Consider the following 22,153-nt stretch of genomic DNA (forward strand, 5'->3'; position numbering starts at 1 on the left):
AACGTTTATTTCTATAGAAATGTTTGTCAAAATTTTATTTCCATAGAAAGTTTTGTCAAAATTTTATTTTTATAGAAAATTTTGTAAAAAATTTATTTCTGTAGAAAATTTTGTCAACATTTTACTTCCATAGAAAATTTTGTCAACATTTTATTTCTATAGAAAATTTTGTCAAGTTTTTATTTCTATAGAAAATTTTGTCAAACTATATTATATACGTATTTAATCGGCCTTTTTATACCCTCCACCATAGGATGGGGGTATATTAACTTTGTCATTCCGTTTGTAACACATCGAAATATTGCTCTAAGACCCCATAAAGTATATATATTCTGGGTCGTGGTGAAATTCTGAGTCGATCTAAGCATGTCCGTCCGTCCGTCCGTCTGTCCGTCTGTCCGGCTGTCCGTCCGTCTGTGGAAATCACGCTAACTTCCGAACGAAACAAGCTATCGACTTGAAACTTGGCACAAGTAGTTGTTATTGATGTAGGTCGGATGGTATTGAAAATCGGCCATATCGGACCACGTTTACGTATAGCCCCCATATAAATCCGATCCGGTTGAAATTTGGTACCTGATGTTAGTATACGGCCTCTAACAACCATGCAAAAATTGGTCCATATCGGTCCATAATTATATATAGCTCCCATATAAACCGATCCCCAGATTTGACCTCCGGAGCCTCTTGGAGGAGCAAAATTCATCCGATCCGGTTGAAATTTAGTACGTGGTCTTAGTATACGGTCTCTAACACCCATGCAAAAATTGGTCCATATCGGTCCATAATTATATATAGCCCCCATATAAACCGATCCCCAGATTTGACCTCCGGAGCCTCTTGGAGGGGCAAAATTCATCCGATCCTGTTGAAATTTGGTACCTGATGTTAGTATACGGCCTCTAACAACCATGCAAAAATTGGTCCATATCGGTTCATAATTATATATAGCTCCCATATAAACCGATCCCCAGATTTGAACTCCGGAGCCTCTTGGAGGAGCAAAATTCATCCGATCCAATTGAAATTTACTACGTGGTGTTAGTATATAGTCTCTAACAACCATGCAAAAATTGGTCCATATCGGTCCATAATTATATATAGCAAAAGTCATCCGATGCGGTTGAAATTTGGTACATTTTGTCAATATATGGCCTCTAGCAGCCATGTAAAAATTGGTCAATATCGGTCTTTACTTATATATAGCCGATGACTTATTACACAAAAATTGGTCCATATCGCCAAAAATAATCTACCAAAACTTTATTTCCATAGAAAATTTTGTAAAATTTTATTACTATAGAAAGTTGTGTAAAAATTTCATTTCTATAGAAAGTTTTGTCAAACGTTTATTTCTATAGAAATGTTTGTCAAAATTTTATTTCCATAGAAAGTTTTGTCAAAATTTTATTTTTATAGAAAATTTTGTAAAAAATTTATTTCTGTAGAAAATTTTGTCAACATTTTACTTCCATAGAAAATTTTGTCAACATTTTATTTCTATAGAAAATTTTGTCAAGTTTTTATTTCTATAGAAAATTTTGTCAAACTATATTATATACGTATTTAATCGGCCTTTTTTTGTTTAATATATACCCCGTATGGGCTAACTTACAATTTAGAAGACAGTGTTAAAAAGTTTTACGATACCTTGCCATCGGCAAGTGTTATCGCAACCCAAGTAATTCGATTGTGGATGACAGCCTTTAGTAGAAGTTCCTACGCAATCCATGGTGGAGGGTACATAAGATTCGGCCTGGCCGAACTTACGGCCGTATATACTTGTTTATTTTCGACATGTTTCTATTGAAATATGGATAAATCGGCGTTTTTATCTAAGCCTTGCAGCAAGTATAAGGGTTTCCACATATTTCAAAGTTCAGTTGAAACATTAATAATGAGTCCAGCCATTATGCGGGCATTTTTGTAGCAAATACACCTTGTTGTAAAGTTTTTTCATTATATACATAAAAGTTATCGTAAACTTTAAATCTACTATTACCATACAAATTTGTTAGATAAACTGTCAGTAAATTATTGGGAATATTATCATTTGACTCGTTTATCCTTTTTATGTTATCATAATATTCTAAAGTTATTACGATATTACTAAATTAAAATAGTAGATGTGAATAGCTTTGTGCACTGAAAAAATATTGTCGTCTCCTTAAAATACGAACGCGAATTTTGGTTATAATAGCATTTGTGAATTTCTTTTATATAAACTGTTTTCCTTGTCCAAAAGACGATAAAGTCGTTTTGTCCTTATAATTAAGTGATTCAGCTTAAAAATGGGTATGTTTACATGAAAGAAGGAAGAATTAATGAAATAGTCTTTAAATGTGAGGAGTTTTTGCATCTTAACCACAAACCAAAATAGCGTTCAAAAATAGAAGATGTTTTTCAACACTTTATTTTAAAAACGTATATATACAATAATTTCTACTTAGTCGAGTCTGAATTTGGAAATTTAAGTTGGCGTTAGCACGTTTTTAAAGCACTTTGATAGCTCATGAAGAAAAGGAAAATGTTTTTACTGGGAAATGTAAACTATAGGTATTTTCTACAATTTAAATAAAAGTAATGTATTTCGAATTTTTCACAATTTCAAATCCAAACTAAAATTTTATTTAAAAAAATGACAAATCATTTTTTTACCAAATCCAAAGCATGCTTAGATCATTTAATATTTTAAAATAACAAGTAAATAAAATAGAGGTGGAAGGTAGCTCCCACAAAACGAAGGACTTCCAGTAAAAAATTTGTGATAGTAATCAAAATGTATCGAATACGCAAACAGAGCTAATATGCCTTAGATATTGTTACAGTCTCACAGAAGTGGAATTAAAATGAAAATAATATGCATTGTAAGTGAAATAAAGCCTTTAAATTTGTTAAATTTCAATCAAAAATGTGACTTTTGATACAAAAAAATTTAGCTTTTTTTCTAGCTATTTTTTAGAATTTTTTAGCTTTTTTTAGCTATTTTTTGGGCAAATCTAGCGGTTTTTGGTGAAAAAATTCTGGCAACGCTGCTCCTCCAAGAGGCTCCGGAGATCAAATCTGGGAACGGTTTATATGGGGCCTTTATATAATTATGGACCGATATGGACCAATTCTTGCGTGTTTGTTAGAGACCACATTCTAACACCATGTTCCAAATTTCAACCGGATCGGATGAATTTTGCTCCTCCAAGAGGCTCCGGAGGACAAATCTGGGGATCGATTTATATGGGGATGGACCAATTCTTGCGTGGTTGTTAGAGACCATATTCTAACACCACGTACCAAATTTCAACCGGATCGGATGACTTTTGCTCCTCTAAGTGGCTCCGGAGGTCAAATTTGGTGATCGGTTTATATATATATATAATTATGGGCCGATGTGGACCAATTTTTGCATGGTCATTAGAGAACATATACCAACACCATTTACCAAATTTCAGCCGGATCGGATGAAATTTGCTTCTCTTAGAGGCTCCGCAAACCAAATCGGGGGATCGGTTTATATGGGGGCTATATATAATTATGGACCGATGTGGACCAATTTTTGCATGGTTATTAGAGACCATATACTAACACCATGTACCAAATTTCAGCCGGATCGGATGAAATTTGGTTCTCTTAGAGCAATCGCGAGCCAAATTTGGGGGTCCGTTTTTATGTGGCTATACGTAACAGTGGACCGATATGGACCAATTTTTGCATGGTTGTTAGAGACCATATACTAACACCATGTACCAAATTTCAGCTGGATCGGATGAAATTTGCTTCTCTTAGAGCAATCGCAAGTCAAATCTGGGGGTCCGTTTATATGGGGGCTATACTTAAAAGTGGACCGATATGGCCCATTTGCAATACCATCCGACCTACATCAATAACAACTACTTGTGCCAAGTTTCAAGTCGATACCTTGTATAGTTCGGAAGTTAGCGTGATTTCAACAGACGGACGGACGGACGGACATGCTCAGATCGACTCAGAATTTCACCACGACCCAGAATATATATACTTTATGGGGTCTTAGAGCAATATTTCGATGTTATTTAAGTTTTCGGGATTACCTCATACCTAATTATTTTTCGATTCAAAAAATATCCAAATACACATATTTTCAGGGTCCCAGAGTTTGGATAAAACGGTCAAAAATCGACTTATCGCCTTTATGTCATAACCAGGGCTGTGGAGTCAGAGCCTGAAGATTTTGCTGGAGTCGGAGCCGGAATGGTAGGAATTTAAACCACAAACCAAAATTTGTAAAGCTCGAGACGAAGGCGGAGCCGGAATCGACCACAACATCCATAGCCCTGGTCAAAACAGTCGAAAAGTCACATTTTTTAATCTTCCAAGTAGGCTAAAAGTCTTTTAAATATTTTGAAAAACGTGTCCATCGACTAATTGGATTTTGATGTTGCTCAAATACGACTAACCGACTTTTTAATGTAACGAAAATCGACTAATGGAACTTTAAAGTATTTGAGTTGGTATGTGCTTTAGCTCTTTATATGCAGAAAATTCACGAAAATCGCAAAAAACTTGAATTTCCAATAATCGTAAAATTAAAAATTCGACTTTTTCAAATTAAAGCAAAAAACTTTCTATATTTGGAATAATTCAGAAAGCAAAAAAATCGAAATTTGCCAAAGTCTATTAGCCAAAAGTTGAATTTTTCAAAATCGAATAGTCCAAATTTCCAAATTTAAAAAAAAGTCGAAATTTTTATTCTCATTAATATGCTTATCTCAGAGGCGTCATAGAGAGATCAAAATAAAATTCTTTACATTACAGACTTCTCAAATTTTATTGCGTTATAATATCAAAATTCACAAAACATTTTAAAGCTGTAACGTCTAAAGTCGAATTTTCAATAATCTAAAAGCCAAGGTCGTATTTTTCAAAAAAAAATCGAAAAGTCGATGTTTCCAAATTTTCAAACGATTAAAAAATTGAACATTCGATTTTTATTCTTTATAAAGTCGACTTTAGCAAAAAAAATTGAAAACTCGATATTTCAAAATCGAAAATTCGATTTCTTGTTTCTCGTTAAAATCCTTATCTTACAGGCGACATAAAAATATCAACATCCAATTCTCTTTTAATGACTTAGGCTCACTTAGCGTTGTCGTGGAGCAAGATGGCCGAATAGTCTCTTTAACACAATTCAGTTAAGTAATGTGGAGCTCCTTCTTCATGTCAAAATCTCTCTCTACTTCGGCATCTCCACTGGGGCCTCTCATTCCTTTCTTTGCTTCACATAACGTACTGACTTAATTTCTCATCTCTCTTGAGAATTCAATAAAAAGAGCTTTTTTATAAAGTCGACTTTTGCAAAAAAAATTGAAACCTCGATATTTCGAAATCGAAAATTCGATTTCTCGTTTCTCGTTAAAATCCGTAAGATAAGGACATAAAAATATCAACATCCAATTCTCTACATTCCAGACTTCTTAATTTTTATGGATTTAAAAGTTCATTAGTCGATTTTTGTACAATACGTGAAATGGGTTTGCGTCAAGTTTGATAGAAAAAAAATCAATTTATTTTTTAATTTGTTTGATAAAAAGAGGATTCGTCGATTTCCTTTTTTATGTCACAGGAATGTCAAAAGTAATTCTTTTTTTATTCTGAAAATTTAAAATCAAAAATATTCTTTGATAAAACGATAGTAAAAGTTTTTGAAAAACTACACAAAGTGAAGTTTTTTGATAGAATCTAGGGGAAATATTCTTTGAAGGCTCTTTTTCATGTAGATCAAAATTATTACACTCTGACCAGGTAGATTAGTGTACAAGGTAAATAACCTCTGCACGTCACACCAAAGTGACCAATTCCACAAATTCAGTATGATTGGAATAGGGTATCATATTTTCCACCCGTCTGTAGTTCTTTCTCACTTTTCATTAAATCTTCTTTAATTACAAGAATACATTTTTTTAATAGTATTCTAAATTTATGCGCCGTAGAGATTCGTGATGAACTCTTGTTGACGTTGTAGATGATGGAGATTTTTATTGCATTTTTATTTTTACAACGAAGAATATCATTGCAGTTGATGATGTGAACGTTCATTTGCATGATGTTATTTGATTTTTTTTTTTATTTGTACGATTGTCGATTTTTTTATACTATTGTTGTTGTTATTTCAACCTCAAATAGTATAACCTTAAACTATTTCCATAATTGAATTATGACCGAAATTGAATTTGATTTTCGCTGTAGCTTCTATGTCAATATGGTGCAGCATTTGCACAATGGCCGCTTCGATAGCGAATTGGGAAAATTTATTTTATTGAATTTTGTTTTTACTCATACTTGATATCTTTGAAATATATAATCCTATGGGAATAATTTGTAATTTTTTTATTTTGGATTTCGAAAATCTTTCCCTTAGGTGATTTCGGGATGTTTGCTTCATAACAAAGTAGTCTTATGAGAAATCATAATGATTGCACAGATGTTGTTGTTGGAATTTATGCAATATTCAGGATACATGCAAGTGCATAATCAATGAAGTCATGAAGTTTTCGATGGCAGCATATTCAACAATGTTTAATATCACGACCTTTTCTTAATGATTTTTCTGTGACAATAACAAATGAGAACTTTTCATAAGATCGCTTAAGGGAAGGCATATGCGGTAACATATGGAGATCTCCATAAAAGTCGCAATTCTTGAAAGATCTATGCAAACCTTACTGAATCCGTGAAATTCGGCATATATGGGAGGTTTTATTGATTTTTATACCCTCCACCATAGGATGGGGGTATATTAACTTTGTCATTCCGTTTGTAACACATCGAAATATTGCTCTAAAACCCCATAAAGTATATATATATTCTGGGTCGTGCTGAAATTCTGAGTCGATCTGAGCATGTCCGTCCGTCCGTCCGTCCGTCCGTCTATTGAAATCACGCTAATTTCCTAACTATACAAGGTATCGACTTGAAACTTGGCATAAGTAGTTGTTATTGATGTAGGTCAGATGGTATTGCAAATGGGCCATATCGGTCCACTTTTACGTATAGCCCTCATATAAACGGACCCCACAAATTTGGCTTGCAGACCCTCTAAAAGAAGCTAATTTCATCCGATCCGGCTGAAATTTGGTACATGGTGTTAGTATATGGTCTCTAATAACCGTGCAAAAATTGGTCCACATCGGTCCATAATTATATATAGCCCCCATATAAACCGATCTCCCTATTTGGCTTGCGGAACCTCTAAGAGAAGAAAATTTCATCCGATCCGGCTGAAATTTGGTACATGGTGTTAGTATATGGTCTTTAACAACCATGCAAAAATTGGTTCATATCGGTCCATAATTATATATAGCCCCCATCATAAGCGTAGGAAGGCCTTTTGGGAGGGGGCTTAGACCCCCCCAGAAAAATTTTAGCCCCCCCCAGAATTTTAAAACCTATTTACGATTTTACATTTTTATAAAAATTAAACAAGTATATACTTGTACTAAGCACAAAGTTCCACTAAAGACTTTCACGCACAATCGAATTACTTGGGTTGTGGTAGAAGTCTGATATTTATGAAATAAAGCTGTGGTTGAACTTATGATTTAGTTGAATAAAAAATAGTAATTGATATTATAACTATTCTTTCAGAAATTAATATCTTAGTAATGCTGCAAAAAAGCGTCGCCAAAAAAGAAGTGAAAATGTTCTTTTTGGATCTGGAAGTGGTACAAAATTGGCGGAGAAGCGATGAATGTAATATGAATTTGTCATAGAGCGAATGTCCACCGTTTCAAGAGCCGTTGCAATGAATTTGCATCACTTATTAAGGTGTGATCCGAAGTCAGTGTTTTGAATGTGAATTAAAAATTTTGTGATATTTTCCCAAACAAATAATTTTTATACATTTTTAATGCATTCTAACGCTTGTTTGAAACGTTTTCCTCGAATATTTTCAATAATGGATTTAGCATTTTCGTGGCAAAATTTGAATAATTTGTACCATTTTATTTATTCTTACTCTTTTTTTAAACTATTTAAAAAAGAAAACAAAAAATTACGCATAAAAATAGAAAAAAATGAAGTAAAAAAACTTTCTGTGTAGTTAAAATAAAGGGTGATTCTTTTGAGGTTAGGATTTTCATGCATTAGTATTTGACAGATCACGTGGGATTTCAGACATGGTGTCAAAGAGAAAGATGCTCAGTATGCTTTGACATTTCATCATGAATAGACTTACTAACGAGCCACAACGTCGAATTTTCAGTGAATGGGCCCTAGAAAAGTTGGCAGAAAATCCGCTTTTTTATCGACAAATTTTGTTCAGCGATGAGGCTCATTTCTGGTTGAATGGCTACGTAAATAAGCAAAATTGCCGCATTTGGAGTGAAGAGCAACCAGAAGCCGTTCAAGAACTGCCCATGCATCCCGAAAAATGCACTGTTTGGTGTGGTTTGTACGCTGGTGGAATCATTGGACCGTATTTTTTCAAAGATGCTGTTGGACGCAACGTTACGGTGAATGGCGATCGCTATCGTTCGATGCTAACAAACTTTTTGTTGCCAAAAATGGAAGAACTGAACTTGGTTGACATGTGGTTTCAACAAGATGGCGCTACATGCCACACAGCTCGCGATTCTATGGCCATTTTGAGGGAAAACTTCGGAGAACAATTCATCTCAAGAAATGGACCGGTAAGTTGGCCACCAAGATCATGCGATTTGACGCCTTTAGACTATTTTTTGTGGGGCTACGTCAAGTCTAAAGTCTACAGAAGTAAGCCAGCAACTAATCCAGCTTTGGAAGACAACATTTCCGAAGAAATTCGGGCTATTCCGGCCGAAATGCTCGAAAAAGTTGCCCAAAATTGGACTTTCCGAATGGACCACCTAAGACGCAGCCGCGGTCAACATTTAAATGAAATTATCTTCAAAAAGTAAATGTCATGGACCAATCTAACGTTTCAAATAAAGAACCGATGAGATTTTGCAAATTTTATGGGTTTTTTTTTTTAAAAAGTTATCAAGCTCTTAACAAATCACCCTTTAGTTAACTTCTTTGTGAAAACATTCTTGGAAGTGCTTTTAAAGTTGTGCCTTTAGAACAACTCCCAATTTTATTGCTGGGAAAAGTGTGGAACTACCCTACGGGAAATGGATCAACCACAGAACTGGTACAAGACTAGTCCCTGGTCTGTATGGACCAGTCCCAGTTCTGATCGAAACGTATGGAAGGGACCGTCCACTTTAACATGGGTTTGTCATTGACGGAGTAAACTTGCATTTTAGGACGCGTCTTGGACTCATCCCAAAGGACACGTCAATTTAGCAAGAACGACAATTTAGCAGGAGCAACCCATAAACAGGTCCTCAGAAACCAGTCTCGGACAAACTCTTAGAAATCTCTTTCAATTTGGGCTCCTAATCGAACCTGAAATGAAAAAAAAAAACTTTTGAAATATGTCGAAAATTGCAACTGGAGCAAAGGTACCAGTTCTGTGATAGGTCCGTCAGTGGCAATTTGCATCAATTTCCCGTAGGGTACTTTTAGTGGCTTTATTATAAATTGATTGTTGAGTTATTTTGATGTCTATTTTTTTATTCAATTTTATGAAATAAAACATTAGTTGAACCTATAAGTTCAGTCTATAAAGTTTTAGCTAGGGGGGCTATAGCCCCCCCTAGGAAAATTGTCTAGCTACGCTAATGGCCCCCATATAAACCGATCCCCAGATTTGGCTTGCTGAGCCTCTAAGAGAAGAAAATTTCATCCAATCCGGCTGAAATTTGGTACATGGTGTTAGTATATGGTATCTAACATCTATGCAAAAATTGTTCCACATCGGTCAATAATTATATATAGCCCCCATATAAACCGATCCCCCGATTTGGCTTGCGGAACCTCTAAGAGAAGCAAATTTCATCCGATCCGGCTGAAATTTGGTACATGGTGTTAGTATATGGTCTCTAATGACCATGCAATAATTGGTCCACATCGGTGCATAATTATATATAGCCCCCATATAAACCGACCACCAGATTTGGTTTTGGAGCCTCTTGGAGGAGCATATTTCATCCAAGTCAGTTGAATTTTGGTACATTGTGCTAGTATATGTTATGGCCGTTAACAACCATGCCTAACTAGGTCCATATCGGTCTATAGTTATATATAGCCCTCAGATAAATCGATCCCCAATCACATAAAAATTGGTCCATATCAAGTTCATAATTGTATATAGCCCCCATATAAGCGACCCCCATATTTAAATTCTGGCTCCCTACGTATCGTGCAAAAGTCCATATCGATTCGTAATTATTTGTAGACTTACCTACACATACCTTTTTTGTCTAATATATGCCACATATGGACTAACTCCCAATTCAGAAAACGATTTAAGATACCACCACCCAATTAATTCGATTGTGGATGACAGTCTTTCGTAGAAGTTTCTACGCTGTCCATGGTGGAGGGTACATAAGATTCGGCCTGGCCGAACTTGCGGCCATATATACTTGTTTTAAAATGTTATTAATTAATGGACGTACGATAGCCATATTGGTTTAATGATCTCATCAGTCGATATCTCGATGAGTTGATATATATAACTAGCTGAACCCAGCTTCCTAACTCATTTGTCAATGGTAACCTATTTAAAACTGAAAGACTCTTCTTTGTTATTTTATAAATGGAAAGGATCCACAAATTGTCTTACAGCGAGACGTATTAATATCATATTAAAGCTAAGATTCCTAAGTTTGATCAATTCAATGGAACCTGCGTCCTATAAAAGACCTCCACCTCTCGATCAATTTGCCAAAAATAGGCCGGTCTGGTGTCGGAGAAGTTACTGAGCCAGATTTTAAGGTCTTCACCACTGATTAGTTTAAGTGATTTCAATAAAACGGGCTACCACTATAACTGGTGTCATAAAAAATGTTTAGGCAGGCTTTAAGGGTTTCTTCTCCATCGAATGTAACTAATCTCATTTGAGGTCTAGGGTTGTCGTGAAAACAGATGAGTTGGTATTGTCTATCGGGTCATCGAATTCTGCTCGTAGTCCACTTCGAACATTGTCCTCGAACGTCAATGTGCAGAAGAATGGCCTATGACAGCGAGCTATACCTCGAGTGAAAGAAGTTTTCGAGGCAGGTTTTAAGTTTCTCTATGCTGTCGAAAGTAATTCACCTCATTTGGATTGAAAGAGAGCGGAAAATGTGATAGTCGCAAGATCCGTAGAGATGCTTAAGAACTTCGCATTCGAGCTTTTGGAGTGCCCTTTTGATGACTTAGGCTGACTTAGCGTTGTCGTGGAGCAAGATGGGTGGACCTTTTCTATCGAATAGCCTCTTTAACACAATTCAGTTAAGCAATGTAGAGCTTCTTCTTCATGTGAAAATCTCTCTACTTCGGCATCTCTACTGTGGCCTCTCATTCCTTTTCTTTGCTTCACATTAACGTACTGACTTCATTTCTCATCTCTCGTGAGAATTCAATAAAAAGAGCTTTTTGTTGATTGGCGACCATTTCCTTTCAAGATCTTCGTAGAATTCTGCATGTTGTCCACTTCGATCATTATCTTCAATATCAATGTCACTTTTCTATGGAAGACAGGCCTACGAAATATGGGAGAAGGTGTTGAGGCAGACTTTAAGGTCCTCTCCGCCATTGTAAGTAACTCACCTCATTTGGTTTGAAGGAGAGCGGAAAAGGTAATAGTCGTAAAATGTAAATGCTGAAGAACCTCCCATTCGAGCTTTTGGAATACCTTCTTGACGACGTAGTCTACATGGAGCCTGCCATTGTTATGGAGCGTTTTTTAAGGTTTTTGCAGTCAATGTATAGATTCTTGATAATATATGCATATCGTTAGAACATTTCCCAGTGCAATATGCCTTCCCAGTCCAAAATACAGATCATGACCTCTTTTGGTTGAAAATCTCATTTGGCTCTCAACTTCGGCATCTGTCCTGGTACTAGCAATGTCTTTATTTGCTTTACATTAAATAACATACAGGCACCATTTCTTATCTTCCGTAATGATTCGATAAAAACTTTTTATTTTTCGGAGATCATCTTCCTTCAATAATGCCTTTTGTAGTCTTTGTTGAATTATTCAGGTCGCCCGTTTCGTGCATTGCCTTTAAGGTCAATGTCTCCTTTTTTGTGCAGAAGACATACCTAAGACGGCGGGCTATACGTCATATGGGAGGCTTTAAGTTAATCATCACCATAGTAAGTATCTCACTTTATTTGGTTTGACAGAGTGCGGCAATAGTGGTAATTGTTAAGTGCAAGATCCGTAGAGTACGGTAAATGCCGAAGAACCTCTCATTCTAGCTTTTGGAGTGCCCTTTTGACAACTAAAGCTATAAGGGGTATGATCTTATTGTTGAGCAAGGACATGTCTACTGGATCTTTTCATCGGTCTAGGCTCTTTTAAACGATTCAGTTAGGCAATGTAGAGTTCCTCGTAAATAGACGAGTTTCGTTCGAGCATTTTCCAGTGCCCGAGTTTTCCAGTCCTACAGAGTACAGGTAATGACTCTCATGGGGCCACCCATTGCTTTCTTTATTACGCATTAACGTACATACACCATTTCTCAACTTCCGTGACCGACCATTGTTTTCGCCGGATTCTTCAGATCGTCGGCTTCGAGCAGAGTCTACAAGATCAAAGTTACCATTTTTGAGCAGCAAACTTGCTTAAGGCAGCAACACTGCATATGTTCCGAGCGGCTTTATTTGTTATTAAAAAGGCTGAAGCCGCAAATCAAAGAAGATCAGATGTAAACAATTTTGATTTTTTCCTCCTGGATATTCCATTTTTCCTGTAGCTACACATTTCGATAACTCCCTCTGAATCAGTTCAGTTTCCTAGAAACCTAAAAATACGGAATGTTTTTCCAATGTTGGAATATTTCTTCAGAAGAAAATTGTAACAGCCTGATCAATCGAAGTATAGCCTATCGCGACAAAGCCATTACTTTTTCCCATCTTTCTGTCAATATACGGATACAGCTACAAACAAACGGCCCATCTTTTGACTAAATCCGCGCATCGACCCAATAATTGGCTTCTTGGTAATAACAAAATTCTGATCAGCCAAGTAATGCGTCTTTGAGTGGGTTATACTGCGTGGGCAGATAGAATTCCCATTTGAGTGTTTCCAAAGAAGTTTCATGGGTTTTGCAACATGTCGCCGATCGTGCTACAAAAGTATCTTCTTGTGCCTTTCCAGGGCTCGAACCCAGATCACGAGATGCGACATGGGATACTAAGTGGATATTCTATATTGACGTAATCATAAAAGAGTTGGTGTTTGTTAACCGGAGGCAGTGGACACCAATATGTCATTATTTCCAAGCAGAAGGTATTGCTGGAGGTAATAACACTAGAACTTTTGGTAATGAGTTTTTCATCTCAACTACTTACCGAGTTTTTGATGGGTAGACATTATGGAAAAGTCTATCCAACATTTTGAGACCCTAAATACCTCAAAAAAAAACTATGAACTGCAGAAACATTTATAATTACCAAGGACACCATTTCTTGTTCCTTGATTACCAATGTCAGTCATCTGGAGTGATGTACTTGCTAACTAACACGGTTTCTGCTGAATGTCTTTTTTAGACAGTGTAGTCTTCTTAATACTTTGGACCACAGTTTGCATCCCTTTTACTGCCCAGCTGGGAAAAATTGATTGGCGAATGCATGGAAAGCACCATATCACGATATCAAATGACAATCTGCGTATTTCATTTCAATTAAAGATGAGTTCTGTGCCAATGAGAAGATTTTGTTGTTGTGCTCCTCTTCAATTGCCCGAAAAATAAAACCTCATGAAAAACTCACTTGAAAATGACACTCATAACTGTCACTCATCTGCATTCACTCAGCCCAGTCAGTCAGTCAGTCAGTGAACGTGAATCCAAGCAAATGGTTGTCGCTAATCGCGTGCGGAGATCGGCTGACCGCAAGAAAACCGATTTTTAGTTTTGGATTCGAAATTAGAATTTATTGAGAGAGTGTGTGTGTGTGGTTGCTCAACAATTGTTTCCTTCGTTAATTGTTTTCATTGTGATAATTAATTTTTCGTACAGACACTCACACACTCACCAACATACACCCACGGTCACAGTAAGCGCACACACACACGTCCACATACATAGTGAAAAGTGTGTGCGGTGCTTTGTTTGGGGTAGAAATTTCGTATACAAAAAAACGTAAATTTTAAATGGTCTCTCGACTTTCAATTGTCCATGATTCCGGTTAATTGGCTTTAATGAAAAAGAGCTTGTGAGCAAACCAAAAAAAAAAAAAACAAACAACAACAAAAGCATTTTTTACGAATTAAAACAACAACAACAAAATATGCCTTATCATGAGCATTTAAATGGGGAAATGGCACAAAAACGTGACTTCCATACGATTGCCTTGCCCCAGGTGCATACAAATTCTCCAAGTTATGGTAGTCGCACATTTTCCATGTCCTCAACATCCACCCAGAATTTCGGTTCAAAATCATCAAAATTGGGTTTGGGTGTTAATGCACAAACTGGCCGTCTTCAATGGTGTCCCGGCTTTACCTGTTGCAAACTTTTCATTATCATTCCAGTTATAATGCTACCCATAACCCTGGTCTTGGTTCTACTGATGCGTATGGATGGCATGCTAATGGCTTTGCAAATGCATCAACATCATCATCATCACCATCATCATCAGGGTCAACAATATGATCAGGAGCCACCATTGTATCTTGAAGATTATGAAGGTGTTGTGGATAATGATCCCTACCAGGATATGATCAATGAACAGTTGTTGATACCGCGCGATAAGAAGCGTCTTAGCGAAGAGGAGCGGCTGAAGCGTTGCATATCCTTCCAAAGATTTGGTCAAAGGGAAACCATCGATATGGAGGATCGTGATTTAATGAAAGATGCCCGAACCTCATTTTTGCCTCAGGATACCACGGTAATACCTCGTGAATGTTTAGAGGGTCTCAATGTTGGGAGTCGTATTAACTACAATGACTTTGATGTGAATGCTTTGTTGGAATCCTATGGAAGAAGAAGATTTCGTAGAGAACAATCTCTACCAGAAGAGGAAGAACCCAAGGCTGCCAATGAAGCCTCCTTGGGATATGACGCCGAGGAGGCCGTAGCAGAAAGTGAAACTCCTCTAGCAGCGGATAGTTCAACAATGACCACAGAAACCGCTTCCCTTTTGCAATCTTTTTGGAATGCTCAAGGCAACAAGGAAAGTATACGAGAAGCCCAAGCGAGAACCATGAAAGAATATATGGACACCTCAGTGGAGCCGTGTGATGATTTCTATCAATATGTATGTGGCAATTGGGAGAAATATCATCCTATACCCAAGGATAAGGCTGGCTTTGACACTTTCGAAATGTTAAGAGAAAATTTGGATAGTGTTTTGCGAGAGCTATTGGAATCCAAGGGTCCCGAAAAGAAAGTGGAACATATTGTCTCAAATACCTATGATCAATTGCCCAATACTCAGGCTGATATTGTAAGGCCTCTGCAGGCTGAAGTCAATGAGAAACAGGAAAAAGAGAAATTAGTTCAACATCTGGTGGAGGAACGTGAGACTCTCGAAGGCATTCTAAGGCGTTACAAACGCAATGAACTCTTTACGAATACCAAAAGGAAACGTTTCTCATCTTCCTCCCCCTCGGCGCATCACAATGCCTCCGACAGCCCTGAGCTATATAAGCAAAAGACAATACCTATGACCAATACAAGGCAATCACCGGAACCCATTAATCCTGCAAATGATGCTCACCTTAAGGCCCGCCATCTTTATCAGTCCTGTACCAACATTAAATTGCTAGAGAAAAGGGGTGTACAACCTCTATTGGATTTGGTGGAAAGTTTAGGTGGATGGCCGGTATTAGATGATAACTGGGATGGTTATGGTTTTGATTGGCTCAATCTAACGGCCCACCTAAGGCGTTACAATAATGACATCCTAATTGTCCAATGGGTAGGGCCTGACATTAAAAACTCCGATGAGAATATCATACAATTCGATCAGACCAATTTGGGTCTTCCCACCCGGGAATATTTTCTGCAGGACATCAATGCTAAATATCTACAAGCCTATCAACGTTTCATGGCCGATATCATGCACAAATTGGGAGCACAAAAAGAAAAGGCTCTGCGAACAGCAGCCGATTTGATTAACTTCGAAACTCATTTGGCTGCCATAACAGCTCCCGCGGAGAAGAGATTGAATGTCACAAAACTCTATAAGCGTATGACTCTAAGTAAATTACGTGAGGATATTCCACAAATCGATTGGATTCGTTATCTTTCCATAATACAAGAGCGAAGTGTACAGGACTCGGAAGAGGTTGTCATCTATGCCACCCAGTATATGCATGAATTGGTCTACCTGTTGAATGAATCAGAGCCTGAAACAATTGCCAACTATCTAATCTGGCGTTTTATACGACATCGCATTAACAATGTCGATGATCGTTTCGATGATACCAAGCAAACCTTCTATCACACACTCTTTGGTCGTGAGGAGAGTCCCTCCCGTTGGAAAGTTTGTATATCGCAAGTGAATACCAATCTCGGTATGGCTTTGGGTTCGATGTTTGTGCGTAAATATTTCGATGAGAACAGTAAACAGGATACTCTGCGAATGACCCATGAGTTACAGCAAGCCTTTCGGGAAATACTTAAAACCACCGATTGGCTAGAGCCTGAAACGAAAATTTTGGCCGAACAAAAAGTCAATGCCATGTCTTTGAAAATCGGTTATCCAGATTTTATACTCAATACTGAGGAGTTAAATGAGAAATATGCCGGCATAGAAATTGATCCGGATAAATATTTTGAAAATACTCTAAATGTGCTTTTGCACACCACCCGCACAGAACAAAATAAACTCCATGAACCGGTGAATAAAACCACTTGGCAAACTGCTCCAGCCATTGTGAATGCCTACTACAGCCGTAATAAGAATCAAATAATGTTTCCCGCTGGTATACTCCAACCTCCATTCTATCATCGTCATTTTCCCAGAGCTTTGAATTTTGGAGGCATCGGTGTGGTCATTGGTCATGAACTCACTCATGGTTTTGATGATAAAGGCCGTTTGTTCGATCGCAATGGCAGTATACACAAATGGTGGACCGATTCATCGATAAAGGGATTCGACGAGAGAGCCCGTTGTATTATAGCCCAATATGGTAACTACACTGTTGGTGAGGTGGGCATAGCATTGAATGGTGAAAGTACCCAAGGTGAGTATTGAGAGTTTTCTGATGTTAGATCCGTATTTCGGATTCCATTAAAAGAAAATAAGACATAAGAAACAATTTTTATACCCTCCACCATAGGATGGGGGGGTATATTAACTTCGTCATTCCGTTTGTAACACATCGAAATATTGATCTAAGACCCCATAAACTATATATATTCTGGGTCGTGGTGAAATTCTGAGTCGATCTGAGCATGTCCTTCCGTCCGTCCGTCTGTTGAAATTACGCTAACTTCCGAACGAAACAAGCTATCGACTTGAAAATTGACACAAGTAGTTGTTATTGATGTAGGTCAGATGGTATGGCAAATGGGTCATATCGGTCCACTTTTACGTATAGCCTCCATATAAACGGACCCCCAAATTTGACTTGCGAGGCCTCTAAGAGAAGCAAATTTCATCCGATCCGGCTGAAATTTGATACATGGTGTTAGTATATAGTCTCTAACAACCATGCAAAAATTGGTTCACATCGGTCCATAATTATATATAGCCCCCATATAAACCGATCCCCCGATTTGGATTGCGGAGCCTCTAAGAGAAGCAAATTTCATCTGATCCGGCTGAAATTTGGTACATGGCGTTAGTATATGGTCTCTAACAACCATGCAAAAATTGGTCCACATCGGTTCATAATTATATATAGCCTCCATATAAACCGATCCCCCGATTTGGCTTTCAGAGCCTCTAAGAGAAACAAATTTTATCCGATACGGCTGAAATTTGGTACGGGATGTTAGTATATGGTATCCAACAACCATGCAGGAATTGGTTCTTATCAGTCCATAATTATATATAGCTCCCATATAAACCGATCGCCAGATTTGACCTCCGGTGCCTTTTGGAGAAGCAAAATTCATTCGATCTGGTTGAAATTTGGTACGTGGTGGTAGTATATTATATTTAACAACCATGCCAAAAGTGGTCCATATCAGTCCATAATCATTTATAGCCCCCATATAAACCGATCCCGAGATTTGGTTTTGGAGCCTCTTGGAGGAGCAAAATTTCATCCGAGTGAGTTGAAATTTGTGGATGACAGTCTTTCGTAGAAGTTTCTACGCAATCCATGGTGGAGAGTACATAAGATTCGGCCTGGCCGAACTTACGGCCATATATACTTGTTTTTCTTAACTTTTCGCCTGTTATCTCTACATAAAGACGTTAAGAATAGGTTGTGTTAGGTTAGGTATAGTGACAGCTCGATATTTCAGGCTCACTTAGATTATTCAATCCATTGTGATACCACAGTGGCTGAACTTTTCATTGGGCTAAACATAGAATAAAGGATTTTTATGTAACAACCCAAAATAAATTCTTGTGAAGTATGACCATATCAAGATGAACATGTTAGGATGTACGAGTAAAAGCAATAACTTGGGAAGAGCTTGCAAATTATTTGCTTCTAAGCCAATGAAATTAAACGATAGTAATCTCTGCTTTGATAGTATCCAAGTAGCTGATCTCAAACGACCATAAGCAGACCAAGGCTTGAATATGAGCACATGAGAGTTAGGTCTAGATGAGATACCACACTGAAAAAAATATTGTCCTAATATAAAATAGTAGTATTTCGATCCAATTTTAAAACCTAAAGGTAATTTAGGTACATAAATTAAATCAAATTTGGCTTATACACACAAAAAAAAAATTTTCTGATTCAATCACGAAATTAATTGATCCAATTAATTTTTTAATTGAAATGTCTTCAATCACGAAAATGATAGTATCAATCACAGTTTTAATTGGGCATAGAAAAAATTCTTGATTAAAAAATTAATTGATTTCATTGCCAAATTTCAATTAATTTTTTAATTGATTCAATTAAAAATTTAATTGATGTTGATTGCAAAACTCAATTAATTTATTAATTAAAAAAGGTAACTATTTTCAATTACATTCTGAATTGGCTTAGAATTTTTATTTGGATTAACAATTGATTGTTTGAAAAAAAATTTTAACTAAAAATTTAAAACAAATGTTCATCATCATCATAAACTGACTTAGTCTTCCGAATTTGATTAAAAGTTAATTGTATCAATTAACTTTTTAATTAAAAATTTTAAAATGTTCAATCATTGACTTAATTAACTTAATGTTTCTATCTTGATTAAAAAGTTAATTGTACCAATTAATTTATTAATTGAAAAAAATTTCAACTTCAATTAACTTTTTAATTGGAAATATTTTGGTGATATTTTTTTCTGTGTACCGATAAGTGTTTCATATAGCCCAAAAGGATGAGTTACATATAATGCGTTAATCCGTGCGTTGATGGAAGGATTGATACTTTTCAGTTTGAAGCACTCTAGCAAAATTGTTGCTTTCAAAGAGGAAATTCAAGACTTCAATCAACGGACGCATCAACGCAGGGTATGTAACTCAACCTTTACATACAGGTCTCCTGATTTAGCTTCTTCACAGAAAAAATATTTTTTATCTTCAATCACGAAATTAATTGATCCAATTCACTCGCGGAATTGATAGTATAAATCACCAAACTCAATAAAAATTTTAACTGAAAAAAAAACTGATACAACTAAATTTGTGATTGACTTTTGTTTCAATTAAAAATTTTGTTGAATCAATTAAATATTTAATTGAATATTTTTTTAAAATTCTATTAAAATGTTAAATGGAAAATTTTTGGTGATATATGTTTCTGTGTTGAGGGGATAGGAAGCGCACTAAAACTAAAATTCCACGATTTTATTTCCCGTGGTGATTATTTACACTGAAACAAATGCATGAGGCCAAAGATTTCACGTGATAACAAGTATATACGGCCGTAAGTTCGGCCAGGCCGAAGCTTATGTACCCTCCACCATGGATTGCGTAGAAACTTCTTCTAAACACTGCCATCCACAATCGAATTACTTAAGTTGCGGTAACGCTTGCCGGTGGCAAGGATTCTTAAAACCTCCTAACACCGTCTTCTAAATTATATGTAAGCCCATACGTGGTATATATTAAATCAAAAAAGATCGATTAAATACGTATATAATTCAGTTTGACAAAATTTTCTATAGAAATAAAATTTAAACAAAATTTTCTATAGAAAAAACAATTTTCACAAAATTTTCTATAAAAATAAAATTTTGATAAAATTTTCTATAGAAATAAAGTTTTTTACAAAATTTTCTGTTGAAATGAAATTTTACCAAAATTTTCTATAGAAATAAAATTTTAACAAAATCTTTTAGAAATAAAATTTTGACAAAATTTTTTTAGAAATAAAAGTTTGACAAAATTTTTTATAGAAATAAAATGTTGACAAAATTTGCTATAGAAATAAAATTTTGGTAGATTATTTTTGGCTCGAGTTGCAACCATGATTATGAACCGATATGGACCAATTTTTGTGTGATTGGGGATCGGCTATATATAACTATAGACCGATATGGACTAATTTTGCTATGGTTGTTAGCGGCCATATACTAACACCACGTTCCAAATTTGAAACGGATCGGATGAATTTTGCTCCTCCAAGAGGCTCCGGAGGTCAAATCTGGAAAACGGTTTATATGGGGGCTATATATAATTATAGACCGGTATGGACCAATTCTGGCACGGTTGTTAGAGACCCTATACTAACACCATGTTCCAAATTTCAACCAAGCTAAATCTGGGGATCGGTTTATATGGGGGCTATATATAATTATGCACTGATGTGAACCAATTTTTGCATGGCTGTTAGAGACCATATACTAACACCATGTTCCAAATTTCAACCGGATCGGATGAAATTTGCTTCTCTTTGAGGCTCCGCAAACCAAATCTGGGGATCGGTTTATATGGGGGCTATATATAATTATGAACTGATGTGGACCAATTTTTGCATGGTTGTTAGAGACCATATACCAACATCATGTACCAAATTTCAGCCGGATCGGATGAAATTTGTTCCTCTTTGATAGGTTAGGTTAGCCTCCTCTTTGATGCTCCGCAAGCCAAATCTGGGGATCGGTTTATATGGGGGCTATATATAATTATGGACCGATGTGGACCAATTTTAGCATGGTTGTTAGAGACCATATACTAACCGGCCAGCCGGATCGCATGACATTTGCTTCTCTTTGAGGCTCCGCAAGCCAAATCTGGGGATTCGTTTATATGGGGGCTATATATAATTATGGACCGATGTGGACCAATTTTTGCATGGATGTTAGAGACCATATACTAACACGATGTACCAAATTTCAGTCGGATCGGATGAAATTTGCTTCTCTTAGAGGCATCGCAAGCCAAATTTGGGGCCCGTTTATATGGGGGCTATACGTAAAAGTGGACCGATATGGCCCATTTTCAATACATAATATATACCCCCCATCCTATGGTGGAGGGTATAAAAAGATCGATTAAATACGTATATAATTCAGTTTGACAAACTTTTCTATAGAAATAAAATTTTAACAAAATTTTCTATAGAAATAAAATGTTCTCAAAATTTTCTATAAAAATAAAATTTCGATAAAATTTTCCATGGAAATAAAGTTTTGACAAAATTTTCTATAGAAATAAAATTTTGCCAAATTTTCTATAGAAATAAAATTTTAACAAAATTTTTTGGAAATAAAATTTTGACAAAATTTTTTGGAAATAAAATTTTGACAAAATTTTCTATAGAAATAAAATTTTGGTAGATTATTTTTGGCTCGAGTGGCAACCATGATTATGAACCGATAGGGACCAATTTTTGTGCGATTGGGGATCGGCTATACAAAACTATAGACCGATATGGAACAATTTTACTATGGTTGTTAGCGGCCATATACTAACACCACGTTCCACATTTGAACCGGATCGGATGAATTTTGCTCCTCCAAGAGGCAACGGAGGTCAAATCTGGAGAACTGTTTATATGGGGGCTATATATAATTATTGACTGATATGGACC

General features: G+C 36.3%; 1 protein-coding gene across 2 annotated transcripts in view; it reads left to right on the top strand.

The window, feature by feature from the left end:
* Nep4 (M13 family metallopeptidase neprilysin 4) overlaps nt 1-22,153 on the top strand; it is a 51,004-nt gene that overhangs the window by 8,565 nt on the left and 20,286 nt on the right. Inside the window, exon 2 of one of the 2 annotated variants that reach the window (XM_075292486.1) lies at nt 14,582-17,239. In XM_075292486.1, the coding sequence (XP_075148601.1) occupies nt 14,587-17,239 (2,653 nt within the window). In that variant the 5' untranslated portion in view covers nt 14,582-14,586. Of the gene's footprint in view, nt 1-13,860; nt 17,240-22,153 lie in introns of those variants that run through there. The other variant, XM_075292485.1, reaches the window with a different exon arrangement.

The sequence above is a fragment of the Haematobia irritans genome, chromosome 1 (assembly GCF_050003625.1).
Source record: "Haematobia irritans isolate KBUSLIRL chromosome 1, ASM5000362v1, whole genome shotgun sequence".
Taxonomy (NCBI): Eukaryota; Metazoa; Arthropoda; class Insecta; order Diptera; family Muscidae; genus Haematobia; species Haematobia irritans.